General features: G+C 35.5%; 1 protein-coding gene across 1 annotated transcript; it reads right to left on the bottom strand.

Annotated features, from left to right (window-relative positions):
• Window positions 1-5,349: 5,349 nt before the first annotated feature.
• On the bottom strand, window positions 5,350-21,885 carry LOC113720213 (uncharacterized). The gene is made up of 11 exons (XM_027245155.2): window positions 19,444-21,885; window positions 19,012-19,251; window positions 17,765-17,894; window positions 15,876-16,028; window positions 15,536-15,744; window positions 15,356-15,425; window positions 12,313-12,519; window positions 10,801-11,033; window positions 7,858-7,936; window positions 7,642-7,779; window positions 5,350-6,396 (listed from the first exon to the last, which is right to left on the bottom strand). The coding sequence occupies exons 1-11, from the start codon at window positions 21,615-21,617 to the stop codon at window positions 6,199-6,201; spliced, it is 3,831 nt and encodes a 1,276-aa protein (XP_027100956.2). The 5' UTR covers window positions 21,618-21,885; the 3' UTR covers window positions 5,350-6,198.
• Between the last annotated feature and the right edge of the window lie 139 nt (window positions 21,886-22,024).

Raw genomic sequence — 22,024 nt, 5'->3', positions numbered from 1 at the left:
TTCAATTAACTAGATTTGATGGGTTATAAACCTTTTTTTAATTTTCTACTGTCGTGTTTCACTGGTGGCATGCACCTATCCTAAGAGTACATTTGATATATTTATTGGTTGTTGAGATCTTGAAAATCTTGGATGGATATCCCATTATTGCTTTTAATTGGCTTATCAATCTAGCCCCTAGACGTTTTTATCAACAAAAAACTGAGTCATCCCTTTCCCTTGTTGCCTTTTTGATATTGATATAAGGCACAAGATTGAGAAAGTAGACTTTCCCACCACCTCCAATTTGAGAATAAGGGATGCAAGTCAAACCATCTTAAAAATAAGAAATCAATAATCGGCGTTTCTAGCAAAAGATGTTATAGGGGAGTCTTGTAATATTGTTTGATAACTCAATTCAACACTTAAATTTAATGGATTCCGATTTTAACATATTTTTTTTAAAGATCTTAACACGTTCAAATGCGTTTGATAACCAAAAATTGAGTATTTGAATTAATTAAATGGTACTGAATTTTTTAGATAATGCACGATACTTTTTAAGATAGAAGGCACAAGAAACACGTATATGGAGTATCTTCCAATCAAAATATTTTGAAAAATTACTACTGTGGATCATCATTTTTATGTCTCTAAAAATTAGTTTGGACAAAATCTCAAAAAGAAGAAACAAATTGAGAAATAAAAAGGCTTCATAAGAGGGAAATACACCTTTTCATCCCTATTGGTTGGGTGATGGGCCAGTTTTGCCCCTATTATTTTACCACAAACACATTTCATTCCTCTTGTTTCAATGCTTGGTTGATTAAGGACAACTGGCGAATAATCTCTCATTTGGGTTGAATTTAGCGTTTAACCAATCAATTATAACCGAATGAAGATCATGCGAAGCACAGCACGAGTCAAAAGACTTTAGCATTGACAAAAGCCAGCAAATCCTAATCTCTTCCACTCATTTTTTTTTTTTCCACTTTTTGCTCTAGGCTGCGAACACCATCTGTCTGACAAACCCTAGCAAAAATCACCAATTTGTCAGTACTGCAATCTTTGACTTACATGTCGTGTTTCTCACAGGCTTTGTTCAATCATAGTTGACTGATTAAATGTTATCTTCCATCCAAATTGAGAGATTAATTGTCACTCACATGTCGTGTTTCTCACAAGATTTATTCAATTATAATTGACTGATTAAATGTTATCTTCCAACCAAATTGAGAGACTACTAATTGTCAATTATTCTTAATTGGTCAAAAATGTATACATACGGAACGAAATGTGTTTTGACTCACATGTCATGTTTCTCACAAGCTTTATTTAATCATAATTGACTGATTAAGTGTTGTCTCCCATCCAAATTGGGAGATTAATTGCCACTAACATGTCGTGTTTCTCACACGCTTCATTCAATTATAATTGACTGATTAAATGTTATCTTCCAACCAAATTGAGAGACTACTAATTGCCAATTATCCTTAATTGGTCACAGGCTTTATTCAATCATAATTGACTAATTAAACGTTATCTTCCATCCAAATTGGGAGATTAATTGCCACTCACATGTCGTGTTTCTCACACGTTTTATTCAATTATAATTGACTGATTAAATGTTATCTTCCATCCAAATTGAGAGATTAATTGCCAATTGTCCTTAATTGGTCAAAAATTGATACATAAGGAATGAAATGTGTTTATGGTAAAATAATAGCGATGATCGAATTAGCAAATCTACCAAACAATAGGTTTGAAAAGGTATTTTTCTCATTCATAAGCAGACAAACAATGCAGAAAATTTCACTAAACGTAATAGTGACGAATAATTAATACAAATAGGTGACTAGGGATACAAAAAGAAGAAGAAATAAACCTAAAAGCTTTCCTGTAACGTCAAAGAACATGTTTGTGTTTTCTTTTGTTTATCTTGTTTACTAGAAATTCACACACAAACACAATGTAGTAATGTGTTTAACGTCATGGTCATGGAGTCCCTTTCAGTCAAATGAGTTAATGGTAAACAACATGGCAATTGTAATATAAATCCTGGAACCTGCTGTACATGATTGTTGCTTTTGTTCACCCCTTTGTCAGACACACGTAAAGTAACAACAAGCACATCGGCCACGGGCGGTGCGTGGAAGCACGCGCACGTCTCAAGCACGTGGTGGTGGGCAATTTTGTTGATTTAGTTGTACGTTGTCGGCAGGATTGCTGATGTGAGCTATGGCCGGGCATTTATTAGTCCACTTGGACCTTGTAGCTCGCAACATTTGTAGCACAAACACCCTACTTCACTTTGCCAGTCGAGAGCAAAATTACTCGAGATGTATTTGCGTGCATCAAAACCACCGAATTTTGATTTAGGTGAAAAAAATCTAATAAAAGTGTCAAAACACTCCGTTATTCTAATCAAATTACCTGTTAGTCTCTTACATTCCTTCTCCCTGTAGAATATGATAGATTAGCTTATATAAATATTATTATTACGAAAAAAAAAGATGCTTGCTTGTATCACAAAATAAATTTTTATTTTTTAATCATTTTTTTATTTAATATACATTACATCTCCAAAAATACTATAGTAATCCTATTCTATATAATATTACTTTAGAAGAAATTTGTTGTGGAAGTAAATTAGGTGCTATGAAATATCAATTGCCATTTTATTTGTACTGGTGATTTAACCACTGGGATCAGTCCAATAAACAAAGAAGGACTCTTAGAGTCTTTCCTACTATCAAGTTCAGAGTTTGAATGTTGTATTTGGCAATTAAGGGTTGAAAAGGTGTAGAAAGGGATCGGAGGATTAAAAAGAAACGATCCCTAATGATTTTATTTTGTACCCTCGGAATATAGTAGCCTATCATGTGTTTTCAATAACCATGCAAATAATTTTGGGTAAATGGAACACAATTTAAGAGGTAGATACAAATTTTTGAACATTCATAGTAACTGTATGCCTATTTTTTATATTTTGTTCCGAGCTACAGAATAGAAAAATCTTAAAGTTATTGATAAATAAACACATGGATGTAATAAAATTGAATAAATCTTATATACACTGACAGTGTATATATTATCATCATTTAGATCCATGATATATGTGTAATATTTGAATTTCAAATTTAAATTTTACATAATTATCATTTATCCAACGCTGACAGTGTATACATGTTTTTAACTTTTCATTGAAGGTTAGTTACAATATTCCCTTGGAAAATGCATGTTTTTCACTTTCTTCTATTGACGATCCAATTAAATTAATCTACATCCTTAACTCTTAATTTTTCTGTATGTAATCAACCTAACAATCCCAAGATGAATAAGTGAATCTTATTCTGTTATGTGGGGTGAATAATGCAACGAAAGGAGATAAATGCCTTCTTTTTAAATCAATAATTTGTCAATTCAAGACGAAAATGTACATTGGGGAACATCTTTGTCCACCTTGTAATTTTTATTTATTTCTATACAGGGGCATATTTGTTTCCTCATTTTATGTATGTAGTATCACACGTTTTCCACTATTTTATTGAGGGCATGTGTGTCATTTTCATGCAATATGTGCGACTAAAAAGACAAAGTAAATTCATTTTAGACTAGAGTTTTTTAGGATACAAGTTAAAAGTTTACGGGATGAATTAAATAAATTGTACAGTAAAAGACACAAAGTGGAAATTCTTTAACTTTTGAAGGTGAATTTGTAATTAAACCTGATTTGTCGTCATTCTTAAGAGATTCTTAAGTTATAACCTATTTATGGATAAATTGAAAACGAGCTTAATTATATATATATTTTTTAATTTTAACCATTTAAATGAAAATCTCTAAAATCTCTTAACTAACATGTTGCAAAGAAAGAAGTAACATCAATAACATGTCGACTTGGGTCAAAATATGTAACACTTGAGGGCGTCTTTATTCAAAAATTGTAATTTTTGTTCATATTCATAGAAGTTATATCTGTCTACCCATTTTTATCCATGTAAAGTCTCTCGTTTATCTCCAAACTAATTTTCTATTGAAACATATATGTCATTTTCCTGCAATTTGTGCATCTAAACTGATGAAGTTGGATTCAATTTGAGCTTTGTTACGATGATTGTATCCTGTTGGGTAAAATTGAAAAGTTTTTGGAAATGGAATGATTTAATACACAATAAAGGGTGCAGACTAAGAATCATGTACTTTTAAGGGTGCATCTTATAAATAATATATAATTAACCCCATTAATTAGTGTCCTTGAAAATAATCTCATCTGACGAAAACTGCACCAGAATTGCTGCAAGTATTGGTAGAAGGAATGTCCAGTTCAGAAGGTTATTCAATTGATGTCACATTGAAAATTGCAAATTTGACCTGAAAATCGGCATAAAATAGAGTTTGCAGTACACCGACCAGGTTGGATAGGATTATTAATCTAATCTTACTTTAATCTTTGGTTAGAATAAAGAAGAGGGACAACTCAACCGACTTTGTGGCATAATAATCTCACTTTTCCTGGACTCACTTTTGGGACAACACATCCCATAGGAGACAGGAAGAATAAGATTAATATTTGCAGTAGGGCCGTGAACATGTCGTATCATAAAATATATTTTAGGTGTTATATTTTTGAAAAATATAAAATTAATTAGGAAAAGTAAATAAATACAATGGAGGATAGGCAAAATTAAATAGAAAAAGTATATGAATGCAAGGGAGGATAATAATTGTTAGTATATATATATAATAGATTAGGTGAATATTAGGTGTGTAAATGAAGCTCTAAGGGACCTGCTAGAAAAACCCTTATAGTTTTACTATAACCAATCAAGCTAGATGCAGCTTGTGGTAATGGCAAACAAATATAAATGCATCTATTTAACATCTTAACAGATGTGCAGACTTGATTTTTCAGTCTTTTGTACAAAGATACCATAGTTGAGTAAATGACTGCTATTAACATCTCATGATAGCATCTTAATTTCTTAAACAAGGGGTACCCACAGAATTGTAGGACAAAAATCTGCCAAAAACTTTTTCTTATAGGACACTGGACCATTTTGATTTACCAAGATTAAAAGGGCAAAAAAAAAGAAAGAAAGAACAACGACATCGTTTTACTAGAATTCATGCACTAATTTCCTCTTTTTATTCTGTTTCCTCTGCATCATAATTCTGCACAAGTCAGTGCTTCTAACTTCTCCTAGTTAAAAGGGGTAAAGAAAAGGAAAAAGGAAAAATTTCTGTGGTTCATTTTAAAGGATGAAGAAACTTGAAGAAGCAATAAAAGCTTTGAGATGCGGAATATCATGGACAGCTTTACTTTGCTATAGTATAAAAATCATTTTACTACCAAGTTCTGATCCTCAATAAATGCCAAAACAAGAAATTTCCTGTCTTTGTTTTTTCTGTTGATTACAAAAGTTCATTTTTACGTTTAATTCTTTACAAGAAATCAAACAAAATCCACTCTAGCAAGCGAATTTGCAAATGATCAATATTGGCAACCGCTGTACAAATCAATATGCTTCCTCAAGACACATAACTACAAAAAGAAAACACATGCAACATGCTGAGACAATTCTGTTTAAGCCAGATTATAGTGCTTGGCCTTCAAAGAGAGATATAATCTGTCTGCAGTCCACTATCAGATGGCCGTCCTCCAGCCATTTGTTGAACTCTGTCAAATTTGTATTTCACAGTTCACTCGAAATTCAAGTGTTCAAAGACATCAGATCTTCCTGTACGTGCGTAAGAACATGCCACTGCATTGGTGAACGTAGCGATTTCTTTTTGCTAGACTAAGATATTCACAAACCATCCTTCTTTGCTATACAAACTGATGACAACAGTATCCCAACCATCATTCTCATGGAGATATGCACATGCATAAAGCTGCAGCATCAGTTTTAGGTGGCAAAATTCAGCAAAAAGATCACTTCTTTTAATGCCTTGAAGTGGCTTATGAACTCAAGCTTTCAAGTTTGATAACCAAACTGGATGTAGATCTTAGTCTATTGGCCATCTCGTGGAGCAGCTATAACCAAACTGGATGTAGATCTTAGTCTATTGACCATCTCGTGGAGCAGCTATAACCCTCTCACCTATCTCTTGGCCTACCCACACACTGTCGAGATGTTATAGAAGTGGTAACAAGGCATCAGGTAAAGTCATTTGACTAGCAGCTCTAAGTTCCAATTGTGAAGCCTCTAAAAGGTATCAAGGATACCGGCTTGATCGGTTCCTTTCTGCACTCCTAAACTGGGAGCTCCCATGGGATCTCCAGCCCTCTTGCCACCTGCCACCACCTCTCTCAAACTGGTAATTCTGGAAATCTGCATGCATTTTGGATGTGTTTCTTCCACTGCCTGTATTCTGACCATTTCTTATCTCTTCTTCCATATCATATTGTGACCGCTGTATGTATAATTGGAAAAGCAGAAGTCAGAGGAGAAGAAAATGCACAGCACAGTAGTTGTAGAATGGATAGATTCTGCAAGGTAAATTTAACAATGCACTACGAATGTGATGGAAAAGGGCTACTAGGACATGAAAGCAGCATCATCTGCAAGAAATATAGAAGGGCATCAAGATAAAAAATAACAGAAGGATTTGGTGTAAGAGACTTGAGGATCCATAGGCTAACGAAGTAACAAGTCCTTAATTCATCTCTTCTGCCTTCCCAAGCAAAACAATTTTCAAATGACCTTTTGCCAATATATCACCACCAAGTATGAGGTTTGTAACCTGGCAGCAATTTTAGAAGGTCATTTAAGAAAGTTGCTTTCTTGTTTATTCCATCTAAAAATGAAATAAATGTCAGGGATTAGAATGAAAAGAACTCAACCTCCTCATCAGGAATATTGTAACTTAAATGTGTGCAAAGCAGTTTAACTTAGATTGGGATTCCAACACACTAAAAAGCCAAATGATCATTGCAACTAAAACACTCAATCAACTCTGCTTGCACCTGATTTTACTGTTGAGGCACAAGCCCATACCACAGACAAAAACCAATTCTTTGTTCCAACTTGATGATTCGTTCATCAGATAACCGAAGTCTAGAATTTGAAACTTGCTTCCATACTGCAGAAAGGCTTTGGCAAGTATATTCTCATAATTAAGGCTATATGCAATAATTCACTATCCTTGCCCAGTCATTCTATTTGGCCTCTATAATTTTGTTTAAGGATCAAGTTGAGTGTTTCATTATTTTCTTCACATTTGCTTCCTCACTGTCAAAATGTGAGGTTGCAATCCTAATAGAACATTTTAATTTGGTTAAACCAGAAAATGAAATGTTTTAATTTGGATTCTTTTCTTCTAAATTAGTAACTAAATTACTAAGAGATATGACTATGCAAAACTATAAATTTATCGCACTACTTAGCTTTTAGTTTAACAAAAGGAAGCAGTAAATATAGCCCTTCTTTTAGATATTTCGTCACTAAAAATGCTAATGAGGAACCTTGGCCTGTCTTAGAAAAGGACAATTGCATTAATTTCCAATGCTTTATCTTGTCTTTGTAACTGTAACTCCAGTTGTATTCAACTCCTCACAGTGTTGCCAAAATGTTCTGTGGTCAGTGGGTTTCTGCTACAGTGCACCAATTTTACACTCTGTTTCTACAAGATGCATAAGGTGATGAATAAATGCAATACCTTGAGAGGGTCTGAAAGGACTGCATATGCCTCTCCAATCATTTTGAAGAGCCTGTCAGCATCTTTATGAACTTCTTCTGCTATTTCCTTCCACATCCCTTCATCTCCATTCTCACTTCTAGCCAAAGATTGCGCAGCCTACATAGGTATTGCTTTTCCAAGTAAGAGTAATGTCAAAGTCATGTGAATATGGCAGCAGAGATTTAAGCACAAAACCTTGTCTGGATGATGTTTGAGCGCAGCTCTTCTATAAGCCTTTTTAATTTCTGATGCAGCTGCTGATGGATCAACTCCCCTGGCAATACAAAATCATTAAATTCGGTTATTAACGGGAAGGATCTATAATATCATAACACATGTAACCAGGAAAAAGTCACATCTAAATCACAATGATACTTTCTGATAAATTACAGACTAAATACGCATATCTTCTAAAACATGCCCTATAGGGGCTATAAGAGTAGGTTTAACACAAAGATCCAGAAAATAAATGTTCTTCTGTCAGACCTATTCCGCCTGCCAATCTCTCCATGCCAAAGCGGTAATGTCATAACAATTACGAAAATTAATCTCACTTAATTCTAATTCTCTTTTCCCTGCATAACAGCTCAGTTGACTATCCACCAAAGTTCATATTTGACCAGGCAATTAAAGCAACAAGCGTCAAAATTTCCATTCCATTGATTCAAATCCCACCAAGCACCAAGGGACCAGACATCTACAGAGGATCATGATATGCCCATAGTATTGTTAGTCACCAGACATATCAAAAGTTATACAGATCTGTTCCAAGCAATAGCAAAAGCTTTTTTTTTTTGGTAAATTCAAATTACCAAATATTGAATTACAAGTAGCAAGAGTTCTTAAAGATGCTGTGAAGTAGAAGAAAACAATGCAGATAGAACTATACCATGCTTCATATAAAAAAATGCTGTTTGACTCCAAATTTCTAAACCACCAAATTACTCACTGTAACTGAACTGCTCAAATAATTCCTAGTGCCAGGTGAGATCAATGCATCTGCTTATTTCCTTTTCATATTCGACTTTTTTGTTATATCTGTCGAAGCTCACTTAATGCTTCAACAAAAGAAAAAACTATTAAACCTCACCCTAAGTCATTCTAACAACTAATCTTTCCTATTCTAGTATAGACAGAAAGGCTGAATGATATCTATCTAGAAACATCTAAGACAACAAATTTACAAACATCATGTATATCCCTCAACTTAGAAACTATTTTGAACTTTTTAGGTTGAAATCATGTCTAGCGCAACCATGACATAGGAACTAAAGAAAGTTTTCTGTAAAACCAAGGAGGTGTTCATCAAACCCAACTAATGAAAAAATCTGAAAAAATGTTTAACAGGATTTGTTGTACCAGAAATTTTTTCAAATGCAAAAAGTTGTGAAGTTTATAAACTCTGTCATTGTTTGCATCAATCTGCCATCCATTTGCATTATAGCTTACTTGTTTTAATCCTACTTGCTGCAAATTTCCACAATTCCTCGGACCAATTGGCTGCTCAAATAATGTTCAATTAAGCAGGTATCTGTAAAGGTTGGCAGTTACAGTGCTTCCAAGGCTCTGATTACCCAACTTCAATTGAAGGGGGAGGAATTGCAGAGGCCAACTGGTTTTAAAAAATGGAAAACCCTTTTTCCCAGAGATACTAGAATGACAAGAAACATTTTTCCCCTGAGCCTATTTGGGAAAACAAAAAGCTCCAAAAATGGTGCCACTCTTCTCCACTATGCTACTGTGAAGCACTTGTAGCTGAAAACAAGCACAAGGTTTTAAGTATATTGGCAGAAAGGAAACAGTGGAACTCTGGCCCAGGATTGCTGGGAACTTGTGTCAAGTTGTTCGGAACTCTGGGAAATGCCAAGAAGAATTTTAGATGTCATTTTTTTCAAAGAAGGCAGGGAAAGTATACAGCACATGACGAAGCTTTGGAATGTTATGCACGTTTTTTTTGTGGGTAATATTGGTTGTAAGGTGTAGGAGAGCTTTTCAGGACTTAGCAAAACTTTTATGGATTGTAAAGCACTAGATGTTTTATATGTTTTCTAGTAGTGAGATAACTACTACATGCAAAGAACGTGCAATGAACCCTTTGCTTGAATTACAAGGGTACTTGTACACTTCTTTTATTCATGATATCCCCTTTTTTATTACTAAATATGTACCAGTAATGGAAAACCAATAGAAGAAAATTTCCCAACCCTGCCAAAAAGTCCTTTTCACTAAAAGACAGGTAAATCTTCTCAATAGGTACGAGGCATAGCTCTGGAAGAGTCAAAATTCACAAGTATCCTCAACCAATTCAAAAACCATCATAAACCATTGGAACAAAGTATACAACCTCTTCTCTTACTTGATCTAATCTATGCTGTTCTCTCCAGAGTTTACAGGCGCTATTTCCTACTCAACTAAATCAAACATACAAATGAAAACATCTCAAGCCATAGAAGACCAAATTTCATGGTAATGCCACTCATAAGATCTCAACTTTGAGTTAAAATGAGAGTTAAGTTGATGGCATTCATACACCAACTAGAAAGCAACATGCTGAGAAGATAGCTTTATCTGTCTTCTCCATTGAATCCATATAAGGGGGGAATGGAACAAAAAACTTATTTTCTGGGAGAGTTTTCTTGAAAAGTAGTACTGTAGCACTTCATTGGATAGAGTTATGAGTGATAAAAAGGTGATTGGTGTAAATGATAAAAGAATCTTTTTACAAAATTACTCCAAGTACAAGCAAACTAAAAAGAGCCCTTTTTTCACATTTATCAGCTAAAATTCTTCCAATCGTACAACAATTTCATTAACTACAAGCAGAGAAAACAGTTCATGCTGATAAAATACCTATCAGCAAAGAACTAGGTCAGAAGTAAAAAGTGTCAAAAAAACGAGAAACGAAGACATCAATATGGTTATCTTAGAAATGTACTACACTATTCTGTACATCATAAAATTTTTGAAAAAGCTGAAGCAAGGCAAGCAGACTGTAGCCAGACCATATTACCCCAACTGATTGACATATGATAGTACACATATTTCATAATTAGCAAAATTAATTGTTGGCAGCAACTGCAGTCTCAAATGCCATTAATTCACATTCAGAAACTGAGTATAAGGATAAATCAAACTTACAGAATGAGGTACATATTTAAGGGAATTTCCTTTCTGGAAGCTTCTTCCATCTGAGAAAGCTTTATTTGAGCTTGCTTAAGCTCATTTATATATTTCATTCTGTCAGATGATGCCAACTGATAAGTTCTATCCTCCAATTTCCTGGTGAGAAGAGATACAAGCCTTTGTAGATCAAGAGCTGCTTGTCCATAATCTCTGATCAATTCATAAAGAGCAGCACGTCTGGAGAATGCCTGCAAATGTGTAACAACCCTTAAAAAGAGTGAACGGATAAACTAAGTCTATCAAAAAGAAGATTTGAATAATAACCATTTTAAGTCTGAAACCTAACAGTTGCAGCAAGAAAAGATAAAATTCAGTTTCTTTGATCTAAAGAGGCTATGCATATACTGCTTTTACTTTTAAAGATGCAAACAGCTGCAAAATCAAGTATATGGTCATGCAATTCAAGTTTGCAAGACTACAGAAGCTACAAAAAGTAGCCAGTATCGAAGAGTACTTCTCTCAGTCTGGCTAAAAGGGAGATCTTCTCCAGGTGGCAGCTAAAGTTTTTTCTTTTCCCCCCACTCTAATTATCCTAATCTACTTTCAATACCCAAAAGATAACATGTAAGCTATGAGTGCATCCAAGACTAAACAGATGTACAAAGTACTGAAAACAGTTTAAGTGGAGTTGTATATTTTTGTTCTAATCCAGTATTCATTGTCTCGGCACTCCTAAAGTTTCTCAAAGCAATAAATTTACTAATCGAGTAAAAACCTAATTCCAAGCACTCAAATATCCAATTTATTCTTCACCAAAGTTCAGATGACTTTAAGCACGTTGCTCATTGAAAACTTAACAGCATTAAATCCATCCTCACTAGTTATGTTGATTTAGGTTAATAACTAGATATTCATTAATTGCCTTTTCTTCTTATTTTCCTCGAAGTCAAGTATTACACAAAGTTACGATGCACTTGGTAGAAGATGGCAAACCATTGCTAAAGATGCAGACAGTATCTTCTAACAGCATCTGTCCAAAGTTTAGAAAAGTCTACATTTTTTAGAAATAAGGACTGGGAAAATTAAGAAGTATTTGGAAAAGTTCAACCAACATATGAGGCCACACAAAAAAGCTTTGGAAACATAGAAGGATCAACAATTATTTCATTCTGGGAAAAAACCCAGCACTAGGAGTTAAATTCTTGAAGAAAACTACACTGATATAAAAATCAACTCATGTACTGAAAGTACTATGTAAAACATTCTAAAGTATTTCTCTGGCTCCATTCTTAAGTATTTTCTTCGGACTCCTAAATGATAATCTCCCACAAGCAACATGGAGACCCCACTCTGTTTGAATCAGAAAACCTAAAGTCAGATGAACAGCCTCTTTTTCGATCTAAAATGTTAGTTTGGTGATCTGCGGAATTCAAAAGAACATTAAGAGGACTTAAAAGTCCCAATTCATAATCTGAACTAAATAGTTCCTAAGCAGCATGATACTGAAAACTACATATCAAGGCAAACCTTCAAGTAATTCGCATCAAGGGCTATAGCCAAGCTACAATCAGCTATTGCATCTGCAAATTGACCCATAGCTCGATATGCAGCAGCTCGATTACAGAAACATATTGATGCAAAAGGCCTTGACTCAACATTGCATAATATAGCAGCAGTGTAGTGCTGTACAGCTTCTGCATGCCTCCCTGATTGAAATGCTTCATTTCCTGCACCCTGAAGCCAAAATGCACGAGTGCTTTACACCCTAGGAAACAACTCCACATGGTGCTATTTGCAGTTTCTAATATGTATTTGAAGAATTTATAGCATTGGAATTCATGAAAGAGGAAGTTTACAAACACTTGTGCCCGCATGCAAACCAAATAAAGAAAGATGGAGACAGCCAAGAATAAGAATTTTAATAACTAAATGCACGATAATATTTTGCTTTAGTTCAAGTGTGTCATGTAGCTACACACTGTCTATATTTCATCAACAGTCCAGATCTGTGTTTTGGTCTTCCTTCTCCCTGTTAAAAGATTATAAGAATTAGTCTTTATTGATATATCATCGCCTTCCACCAATAATTCTATCAGTCCTATCATATTCCATTAAAGAACCATACCCTGAATAGTTGTAGCTAAATGTGCCAAATGAAGCCCAACTCAGCAACATTCAAAGACTGGTATGACATTTTTATACTAATAATAACAGAATGTAACAGCATTTTGACATCAAAATTAAGCGGTAAAAGGGTCCCTTAAGTCCTGTCTCTCTAATCTCTAGCTAAACCCAAATCTCCTTTCCCTATCTCGCAGACAAAATTCAACCAAATTATGATATTTCAGTAGCATCTTTTCCCCTCTATCTCATGCTTGTCCTTCTCCCTTTCCTACTTGAGTCATTCCTCCCTCCCCAACACCCCCCCAGAATAAAAACTTCCTGAGTCAAAAACCTCCATAGCCAGGCGCCATGGTCAACAGGCAATTCTATTTTGATTACTTTCTGTGCACCAGGAAGACGAAGCAACTTACTTTTGCACTCAGATAACATCAGCCACCACCTAAGCCTACTTCATTCCCCACAATGCCCTCTCTCAACCAAAGGTGGACAAGTGGTAGACAAGTAAGCCTACTTTAGTGGACAAGTCGTGGTACTTAGTTTCCCAAAGCAAGCAGTCTATAATTCTGTCAATGGCTCCATTATAAGAAGAGAGGGGGGGGGGGGGACCTTGATTCCAGGGAGGTTCTACCAAGTAAATTTCCATTTGGCGCATGGACCAATAAGACATGCAGTCATTAATGCATTAAGGACAACAGCTCCCAGAAAATAAGCTAATCAAACTTTATAGAAAACCTTGATCAATGGCAACTGAACTTTATGCAGGCCAAGGATGTGTATCTTCATAAAAACCTCGATCAATGTTGCCAGTTAACAATATTTCAAGTATCCACAAGAAATAAGTTCTTGAATAGTCTTTTTAATATTTCAATAAACTATATGTTTACTCAATTGGAGTTCAGAAGTCACCAGAAGGAGAGTTTTGCTTTGCTTACAAATTCACTTTATGAATAACATACGTAAATGAGAAGAAAATACTGGATGTCCTAATTCTATCCAGAAATATCATCAGCACTCTCAGGGCCAAACATGCATCATGAAAATTCAGCATGAAATACAACTTCATAAAAATGCTGAAAACCTACTCTTAACTCATTAGACGAAGTGCAAGTTATAGAGACCAAAAGTATTGTTGTTTAAATCTTGATATGCACACCCTAATAACAAAATCTGCCGAAAAAAGAAAACTCATTAGCTAAGAAACTGCATGCTGGAATCATTCAATTACCACATTGAATGAAATTAAATCAATGGATGGTAAAAATACAAGCTTAGGGCATAAAAAAAATCATCTAAATCCAGAAAGTTCTCCTTCAAAATGAAGCAAATACATTCCTTTTCATATGTTTTTCCCTTGAACTGTGTACAAATCACCAAGTTCCACCATAACACCATCCTACAAAATCCCTTTATTTCTAAACATTATGTCACCAATGAATAGAATTTCCTTCTCCAATCTAATGGATTTGAAATGGCCAAGCCTTCTCCTTCAACACAGGGTGACTGGCCAAGTGAAAAGCTAACCATCTTGAAGGTCAAAAGAACAGGATTTCACTCAAGAAGGATTAATACAACAACTAACACCTCCAAAACAACTCAACTCCTAGAAGAACGACATACAAGCTTTCTTGACCTTAATCTATACCAACTCCATCTGACAGATTTGAATGTGATTATGTCAATACATTATTACATTAGGAAGCTAAAGCTTTGATGATCATGACCCCTGAAACGTAACCTGTAACAAGGCTATTCCATCTCTGAACAGAACACATATAACAAGCACATTCATCTGTACTGTCTGATCAGTCAATTTTTGGTCTATAGTTTCTTCTGATGTTTCCAAATAAGCCTCACTTTTTAGGAACCACGTACGTTACCTCTCTTATGAGCAAGCTTTTTAAGATCACTAAGCCTTGATAGATTTGGTCAAAATCTTTAGAATAATAGATGGCTTAAAATGTAAGAAATATGTTTATAAGCTGAATCCGCTGATAGCAAAAATTCACATAAGATCTAATGCAATCAAACCTTTTAGAACTGACCCAAAAGGAAGATAATGAAAAGAGAAATCCACATTAACCAAAACTTTGGAAAAAGAAAATCCAGAATAAGCTAAATCTCAAAACAATTTTTTGATCCTCTAAGCTATTGTCAAATAGCTCTAAAGTTTTACCAGAGTACTAAGTCAAACAGTCCAACAGATCAATAATAAATCAAATATATATATATATATATATATGTCCAGAAAATCATAAAACATCTTCTTTTACATGAAATTTCGAATCTAATCCCTGAAGACTGATGGAATATGGGAATTAAAAAAGCTATCCAAGAAAATCTCAGGCTAATCACTCGTGTTTTTCTTTTAAATTGTAATATGAGGAAAAGGTTGATGGCATAAACAATACAAGCATGACATCAAAATACGGGCATAAAGAATAACAACCTTATTATGTAAGAGTTCACGTATGGTGCCAGCCAAAGGAATGAGAGATTCTAAATTCTTGCTTTGACCCCTGCAGAGAGGATCCAAGTGAGAAACTAAACAGAAATTAGCAACTTGGATTTATCATTAAGACAATCTTAAAAATAGTGTTAATGCAGACAGATGCATAGAGTGTGGTACTTCTCTATGACAGGGAGTGACTCCTCTTGCTTCCTCAAAAATTCAAGAGCTTCCTCCAGCCTTCCAGCATAAAAGTGAGCCTTAACAAGAAGTGAACAGCACCAAACCCGGGAACGAGAGTCCTTATGTGCGTCAGAAACATCAAATTTCGATACAAAGGCACCAAGGTTCTGACCACACAACTGAATAACATCTTCATACCTCTGTAGCTGTAAAATGAAATCAACATTCATAAACTTCTAGTGGAAAATTATTCCAATGCAGAATGTGCATTAGAAAATTTTCATTATAAGGCAAAGCTCCTTAGTGAAGATTTTTTGTCAAGCATATTGAGACATACCATAAGAAGAGAATTAGCTTTGCTTTCAAGTAAATGTTCTGAGTAAGGACTTATAATCAGTGCCTCATCAATTAAACCCAATGCAGTCTCCGCATCAGCAGACGTTCCTTGTTGCAAACATTCGGCGGATTGCTTCATGAACTCTGATACTTTCTGGCAGCCATGGATCAAAAATTACTGTCATTAGAAGTTCCAAATTGCATTCATCATTCTTTTTTTTTGGCATATTTATCCAGAAACAAAATTAAAGCAACATTTTTGCTGACATTCTTCTTTTAATAGGGACTTGTATCAGCAAAATCATCACCAGCAATCACATTCATCTCAAGTTAAGCCTACCTAGAAAGGAATTTGACCTCAATCTCACAAATGATATGGGCTTTGTTTAGTTGACGGGAAAGCAATGAATGCAATCACATTCCAAGTTCACCCCTCAGATTCTATACCAAGACAAATACAGTCAGTGATTGGGAACTAAAATACTCTTGCCGGGAACTCCAAATATACGAACATAGATAGTGAAGAACAGATTTAATTTTCAGAAATTCAAGTAAGCATACTCTTCTGAAGTTCAACTACGCTTGATTCCCAACTAACAATTTCTTTACGTTCCCCTAGCAATAGCAGAGGATGCTATATATGACTGATTAGTCTAAAACTACAAGGTGCAAAGTTTATGGTGAAACATAATTTATATGTGGACACAATAAATCAAGTAACTAATAACCTGATTGACAAAGGAAGAAGATTCTGGTTTTGGGGTTTATTAGAAGAAATTGAATCAATTATTAACCATGCACAACAAAAGATATTAGGCTGGAATCATTATCCATCTAGCATGGCATTCAGCTTTTGCAAATTGTACAGACCTGGAAGAAGAACAGCTGATTAATACAACTAATTACTACACATAACAAATAAGGCTGCTCTAACTCTATATTAGATCCCATCTCCATTCTTTGTCATCTATCTCCTTTTTCTCAATTCATAATCACTTTCACAAAACATTAAAAGATCAATCATGAAGAAAGACATAACTTTTTCTATAGGATGGTATGTATGGCCTATCAAATTCCACAGACTATGAAATGAAATGCTACCTTAAGATTTAGGATTCACTTGAGTTTTGAAGACAAATTCCTAGTTTTGAGGAATCATACATGCTACTTGCCAAAGTCAGGAAGTTGGACCAATTTATTGAAATTGCTTAACCTTCCAGAATCCAAGAACAAACAGATTAAGCTATATGCTTTCTCTGCAATATATGGAAGTTACACAAACAGAAATTGGGTCAAAGCTCTTTAATCCTGAAGTCTAAAACTTCTGGTGGCCCAAGTCCCCAACAGGTCCAGGCCCAAGTACATCAGTAATTTACTTGGTTCAAGTTGTATGCTACTAACAAGGTTGGGTGTCCAATATCCAATTCTGTAATCATGTGTAACTGAGAATTTGGGAATGTGAACCCACAGAAAACTGCAATTGAGGCATATAGTAAGATATTTCAAGCAGGATTTCTTTCTTGCATTCCAATTGAGAAAGTAAACTATAAAAGGATGTTATATGTGCTTAACAAATATTCTTTTCCAGGAACTACTTTCTATACTTAAGTAGCTTGTCAAATTATAGAAAGGGTGTACAACCTATGCACACAAGCATATTCAATTGTGAGATCCACAAACCTCCAACCCTTGACTTGATTCTTAAGAATCATTTTGTTGTTCAATCCTTATAAGGTAAATTTCCAAGTGCATGCATAACACTGAATCATCAGGTCCAAAGGTTGGTACAATGTCCCAGATCAGTGTAGAGTTTTTACCATTCTGTAGAGAGTTTACCTACATTATTTTATACTGTCGTAGCTTTGTTACAGCAAAAAGGTACTTTTATACCTGTGCCTTTTCTAGGCCCTCAGATGCTTCTACCAAAAGTTTTCGATCCGCACAGACGTCACTCCCCGCTTGCAAGCACTTCATATAATGCAATGATGCATCATCAACTTCCCCTAGGGCAAGATAGCAACTAAAGAAAAGAATCAGTAAGAAACATGAAAGCATAAAATAACTATACCTTCCTGCTGCTCAAAGCTCCAAAATTACAGTTCCCAAGATTCAAAGCATATCACTCATAAATAGTGAATCAAATTTGTATCAATTTCCAAAATTGAATCACCATTAGCATTCAAATAACAATGTGCTATATAGCCTATAAATCTTAGGAGGCTTTGGAATTATGAGTCAAAATTAATTGACATCACTATAGCCAATCTTTTGTTTGATTAGTGCTCTAAACCACACATCAAAGATGTTTACTTTTTTATCCTTATTTTTGATACAGCTGGACAATCCACAATCCACATAAACGTTAGTTGATATCTCTCCAATATCATCTTACCATGGACCTCAATGCACACACGCACCTCTACAGACAGGAAAAGAGAATTATCACAACTATTGACTTCACCGTTGACGGCTACTTGTGGAGATTTCAAGATAGTACTCAAAGAGAATAAGAGCATTTCTCTACAACTAAATCTTGTTTCAATTTTTTAGTTCTTCAACATTAAGATCAGGTCATTTCAGTAACTACATAGGGGGAAAAAATTGCACTACTGTGAAGGATTACTTCCACTGACCTCCCTGATATTTGATATAGTAATAAAGATCTTCCCACTGCTTTTGGAGGCCTGACTAACCCCATTTTTTGAAGTTATTTTATAATATTTTGTTCCGATAATCTAGTCTTGATCACCTGCCCATGCTATCTGCCTATAAGTGTAAAGCGTTTAAGTAGGGTTAGGGTAAAGCAACTAAAACACCTTCTGTCATTGTTAATTCAAGACCAGAGCAGAGGTTTCTCACCCTAGGAACTGCCAATACTAACCCAATTGTAAAAGCATATTAAACATATTATAAAAAAAAGAACAAAAATCATGACAAACAAAGAAGTACTATATCATTACCAAAAAAAAAAAAAAATTCAAAACTGATTCATGAAGAAACTCAAGGGAAAAAAAGAAGATTATACAAACACGTGAAAAAAATAAAATAATAATAATAATAATATCTTGCATTTGAAAAAAATAAAAATATTAATAATAATAAAAGGGGAAAAAAGCCAAGAAGTAGACAGGTCTTACTTTGCAGCTCGAACTTGCACTCTGAGGAAGCTGGGATCTATCACATAAGCCTTCATACAATCTTCTAGAGCATCTTTTATTCTTCCAAGAGACATACGAGTTGCAGCACGGTTGCTATAGCACAACATCAGAGCCCTAAGACAGCCCTTGGATGTCTCATTTTCAGGAACAGAGTTCACCCCTTGAGAATAAAAATCCTCCGCTTTAGACAAATCCCCAGTTGCATAGGCTTGGTTTCCCCTGATGCAAATCCACATTATATGCATGGTTTCAGAAAATGTAAAATGCTACACCAAATATCAAATTTGCAGAGCCACTCAAGCTACTACAACCAAAATGAAGAACACAAAAGACATTTGGATAAGACTATTATTCATCATCATGCAAGAATACAGTAAAGATTGCTCTGAGAATATCTAAATGAATCCACACCTGAGTCGCCATTTTTCACAAGCTTCCTGGGCCACTATGCTGGCAGATGTACTTGAGTTATTCTCTCCCTTGGATTCCTGTTTCTTAACTGGCTCGGAAATATAACCAGTTTGGTTCAACAAGGTAGATGCATCACCTTTTCGACCTTGCCTGGGGGACGAAAGTGCACACGTTCCAGAGACCGGAAAATAATCTAAACGGGATGATGAGTACGAGTCTTTGCTATTTGGAGACAAACAATGTGAATCTTGACCAACTTTGGATCGACTTTTCTTCTTGGAGGCACGAGCTGTTGTCAATGATTGACCTTGGGCAGCAGAAGATGCAGCAAAGATGAAACTACCCTGGCCACTCTCTTCCATTCTTGGAGCAAAATCGAAATGACTGTCCCCATCACCCTCCTGCTTCCCAATCCCTAAGCCAGAACTTACTTCTGTATCCGAACCTGTGGCAAGTGTATCAGCTGCAGTCACAAAGCTATCAGTGCTATAGTCTAAGTGTTCGGTTGCAGATTTGAAGCTTTCCGTCTCGGTCCCCGATATAGACTCTTCAGAAGGTCCCTCGGCATTAAATACTTTATCAAAACAGTATGCAGATTTTTCCTCTTCCTTCTCTTTGCACTTTTCATCATCATTTATATCCAGACGTTCTGCAGCATCAACCAGTTCTTCATCTGTCATATCGTTTGAAACTGCTGGATGTGACTCATTTGAGGCACAATCATCATCAACATGGAGAGTCTCTTCTGATGTTACTGAAGTTTCTCTTGAGAAATTACTCTCTGCCAGGGTCTCCTGATAGGGAGAAATATCCATTGGAGAATACGGTTCACAAGAGTCATCAATTTCCTGCAAATTTTCCCCCAAGATAATATCTTGTGTGGAACTCAGCTGAACTGGATTGAGGTTTTTTGACTTAACTTTCTTTTTCTTTGATCTAGTGGCTTTAGACGAATCCTTTTTTGTTTCAAATTTTCTATTCAAGTTTCCTATCATATTCAGTGTTTTAAACTCTACATTTTGCATCCCCATGTCATCCCACTTGCTACTAAAACTAAAATGAACTTTCTTTTCAGTTCTATCCTGAAATGTAGCCTCAACAGCATTCCCAAAACCATCAAAACGAACACCACTGCCCACAAATGGCGATGACGATGTTGTACAACTTTGATCTTCCAAACGCACTTGACTATCACTCAAACTATCACTTAGCCCTGAAGGGATAGAGTCAGAAGCATTATCAGGCTTGGGACCAGACCAATTTCGGGCCTGCTTCTGATTACATTCTGCTGTAACTGAAGACAAGTTTCCACTCCCCATTTTATCTTCTTGGCCTAAACCACTATCGATTTTTTTATTCTCTCGACCACTCAGTGACTCTTCGATCTTAAAATTTTCCATGTTATCACGAGGAACAGTCTCTGAGCTTCCACAACTTCCCTGATTAGCAAAGCTCTGAGAATTAATCCTACTTAGACTCTCTTTAATATTCAATTTCTTCAATTCATTCTGGAGCTCTTCCCTGAAACTCCTAACCTTTCCATCATTCTCGATATTTAACTGTCTCATATAATCTGGCAAATCACACTCAGCCGTCTCATCAATATCCCCACTCGTTTTCTTCACATTTCCACCCAAATTCACACTTCTTTCTTTTCCAATTCTCAAGTTCATAATTTCATCAGCTACTTCATTCTTCTCCATAAAACTATCCAATCTCGAATTCGAAAATAAATTACCGTCACTACTACCAATTCTACTGCCCCCAAATGCAAATGCATCACTTCTCAGATCAAAATGACCCGAATTAAGAAAACCCGACCCGGAACTCATTTCGGATACGGGTCGAAAGGGATTAACACCCGGGTCATCTCCCGTTGAGCGGAGATGATGGGCTGGCATGGCTTTCTTCCGCCGGGTAATCCGAGGAGCCGCCTTAGACGACAGTCCACCGGGCTTGGTGGGGCCCAATGCCGGAGAATTGAACCCGAAATTAGGGTCCATTGCACTAATCGGATCCGAGGAAGCAGAAATTGCACTAGTCTTATAAATATTTCTTTTACTATCGAAAAATTCAAATGAAGAAGAAAATGAGGTGAGAAAAATCTGACCGTTAGGGTTTTGAGTGGTGGCGCGAGGCGGAGCTCCAGAAGAGTCAATGAAGGCCGGCGACATAAGTCATCTAATCGGACGGCCAGGAATTTATGAGCATTTTTTTCATTGATAATGATCAACCCAACGGGGAAAAGTTAGTGATTATGGGAAATGTAGAATATTGTGGCCTTTCCGTTTTTGATTGTTGGGGAAGAGAATGGAAAGAGAAGGCTTTGGTGGCTCATTTGTAATTTTGCTTTTGGTTTTTCTTGTTTTTTTCGAAATTATTGGCGTTGTTTGTTCCCACATTATTCGCCTATAACAATTTAGCAGTACTTGATTAAATTATGCGCTGCCTTGCTCTCCATGTTGCTTCGGTTTGAAGGAAAAGAAAGAAGGACATATGTGTCCGTTGGAATTTTTTGCAATTTATTAAAGTTTTGATAATGTATTGGTTATGAATGTATACAATTATTAGCCTTTTATTT

The sequence above is a fragment of the Coffea arabica genome, chromosome 1c (assembly GCF_036785885.1).
Source record: "Coffea arabica cultivar ET-39 chromosome 1c, Coffea Arabica ET-39 HiFi, whole genome shotgun sequence".
Taxonomy (NCBI): Eukaryota; Viridiplantae; Streptophyta; class Magnoliopsida; order Gentianales; family Rubiaceae; genus Coffea; species Coffea arabica.
This window is presented reverse-complemented; position numbering and strand designations above follow the sequence as displayed.

Bases quoted from the DNA above. Each gene is read 5' to 3' on its own strand.
- LOC113720213 (XM_027245155.2), bottom strand. From the start codon at position 21,617: ATGTCGCCGGCCTTCATTGACTCTTCTGGAGCTCCGCCTCGCGCCACC. The intron at 16,029-17,764 runs GTATAAAAGTAC...CATGGCTGCCAG, and splicing joins AGGGCCTAGAAAAGGCACAG to AAAGTATCAGAGTTCATGAA. The intron at 7,937-10,800 runs GTAAGTTTGATT...TTGTATTGCCAG, and splicing joins TTAAATATGTACCTCATTCT to GGGAGTTGATCCATCAGCAG.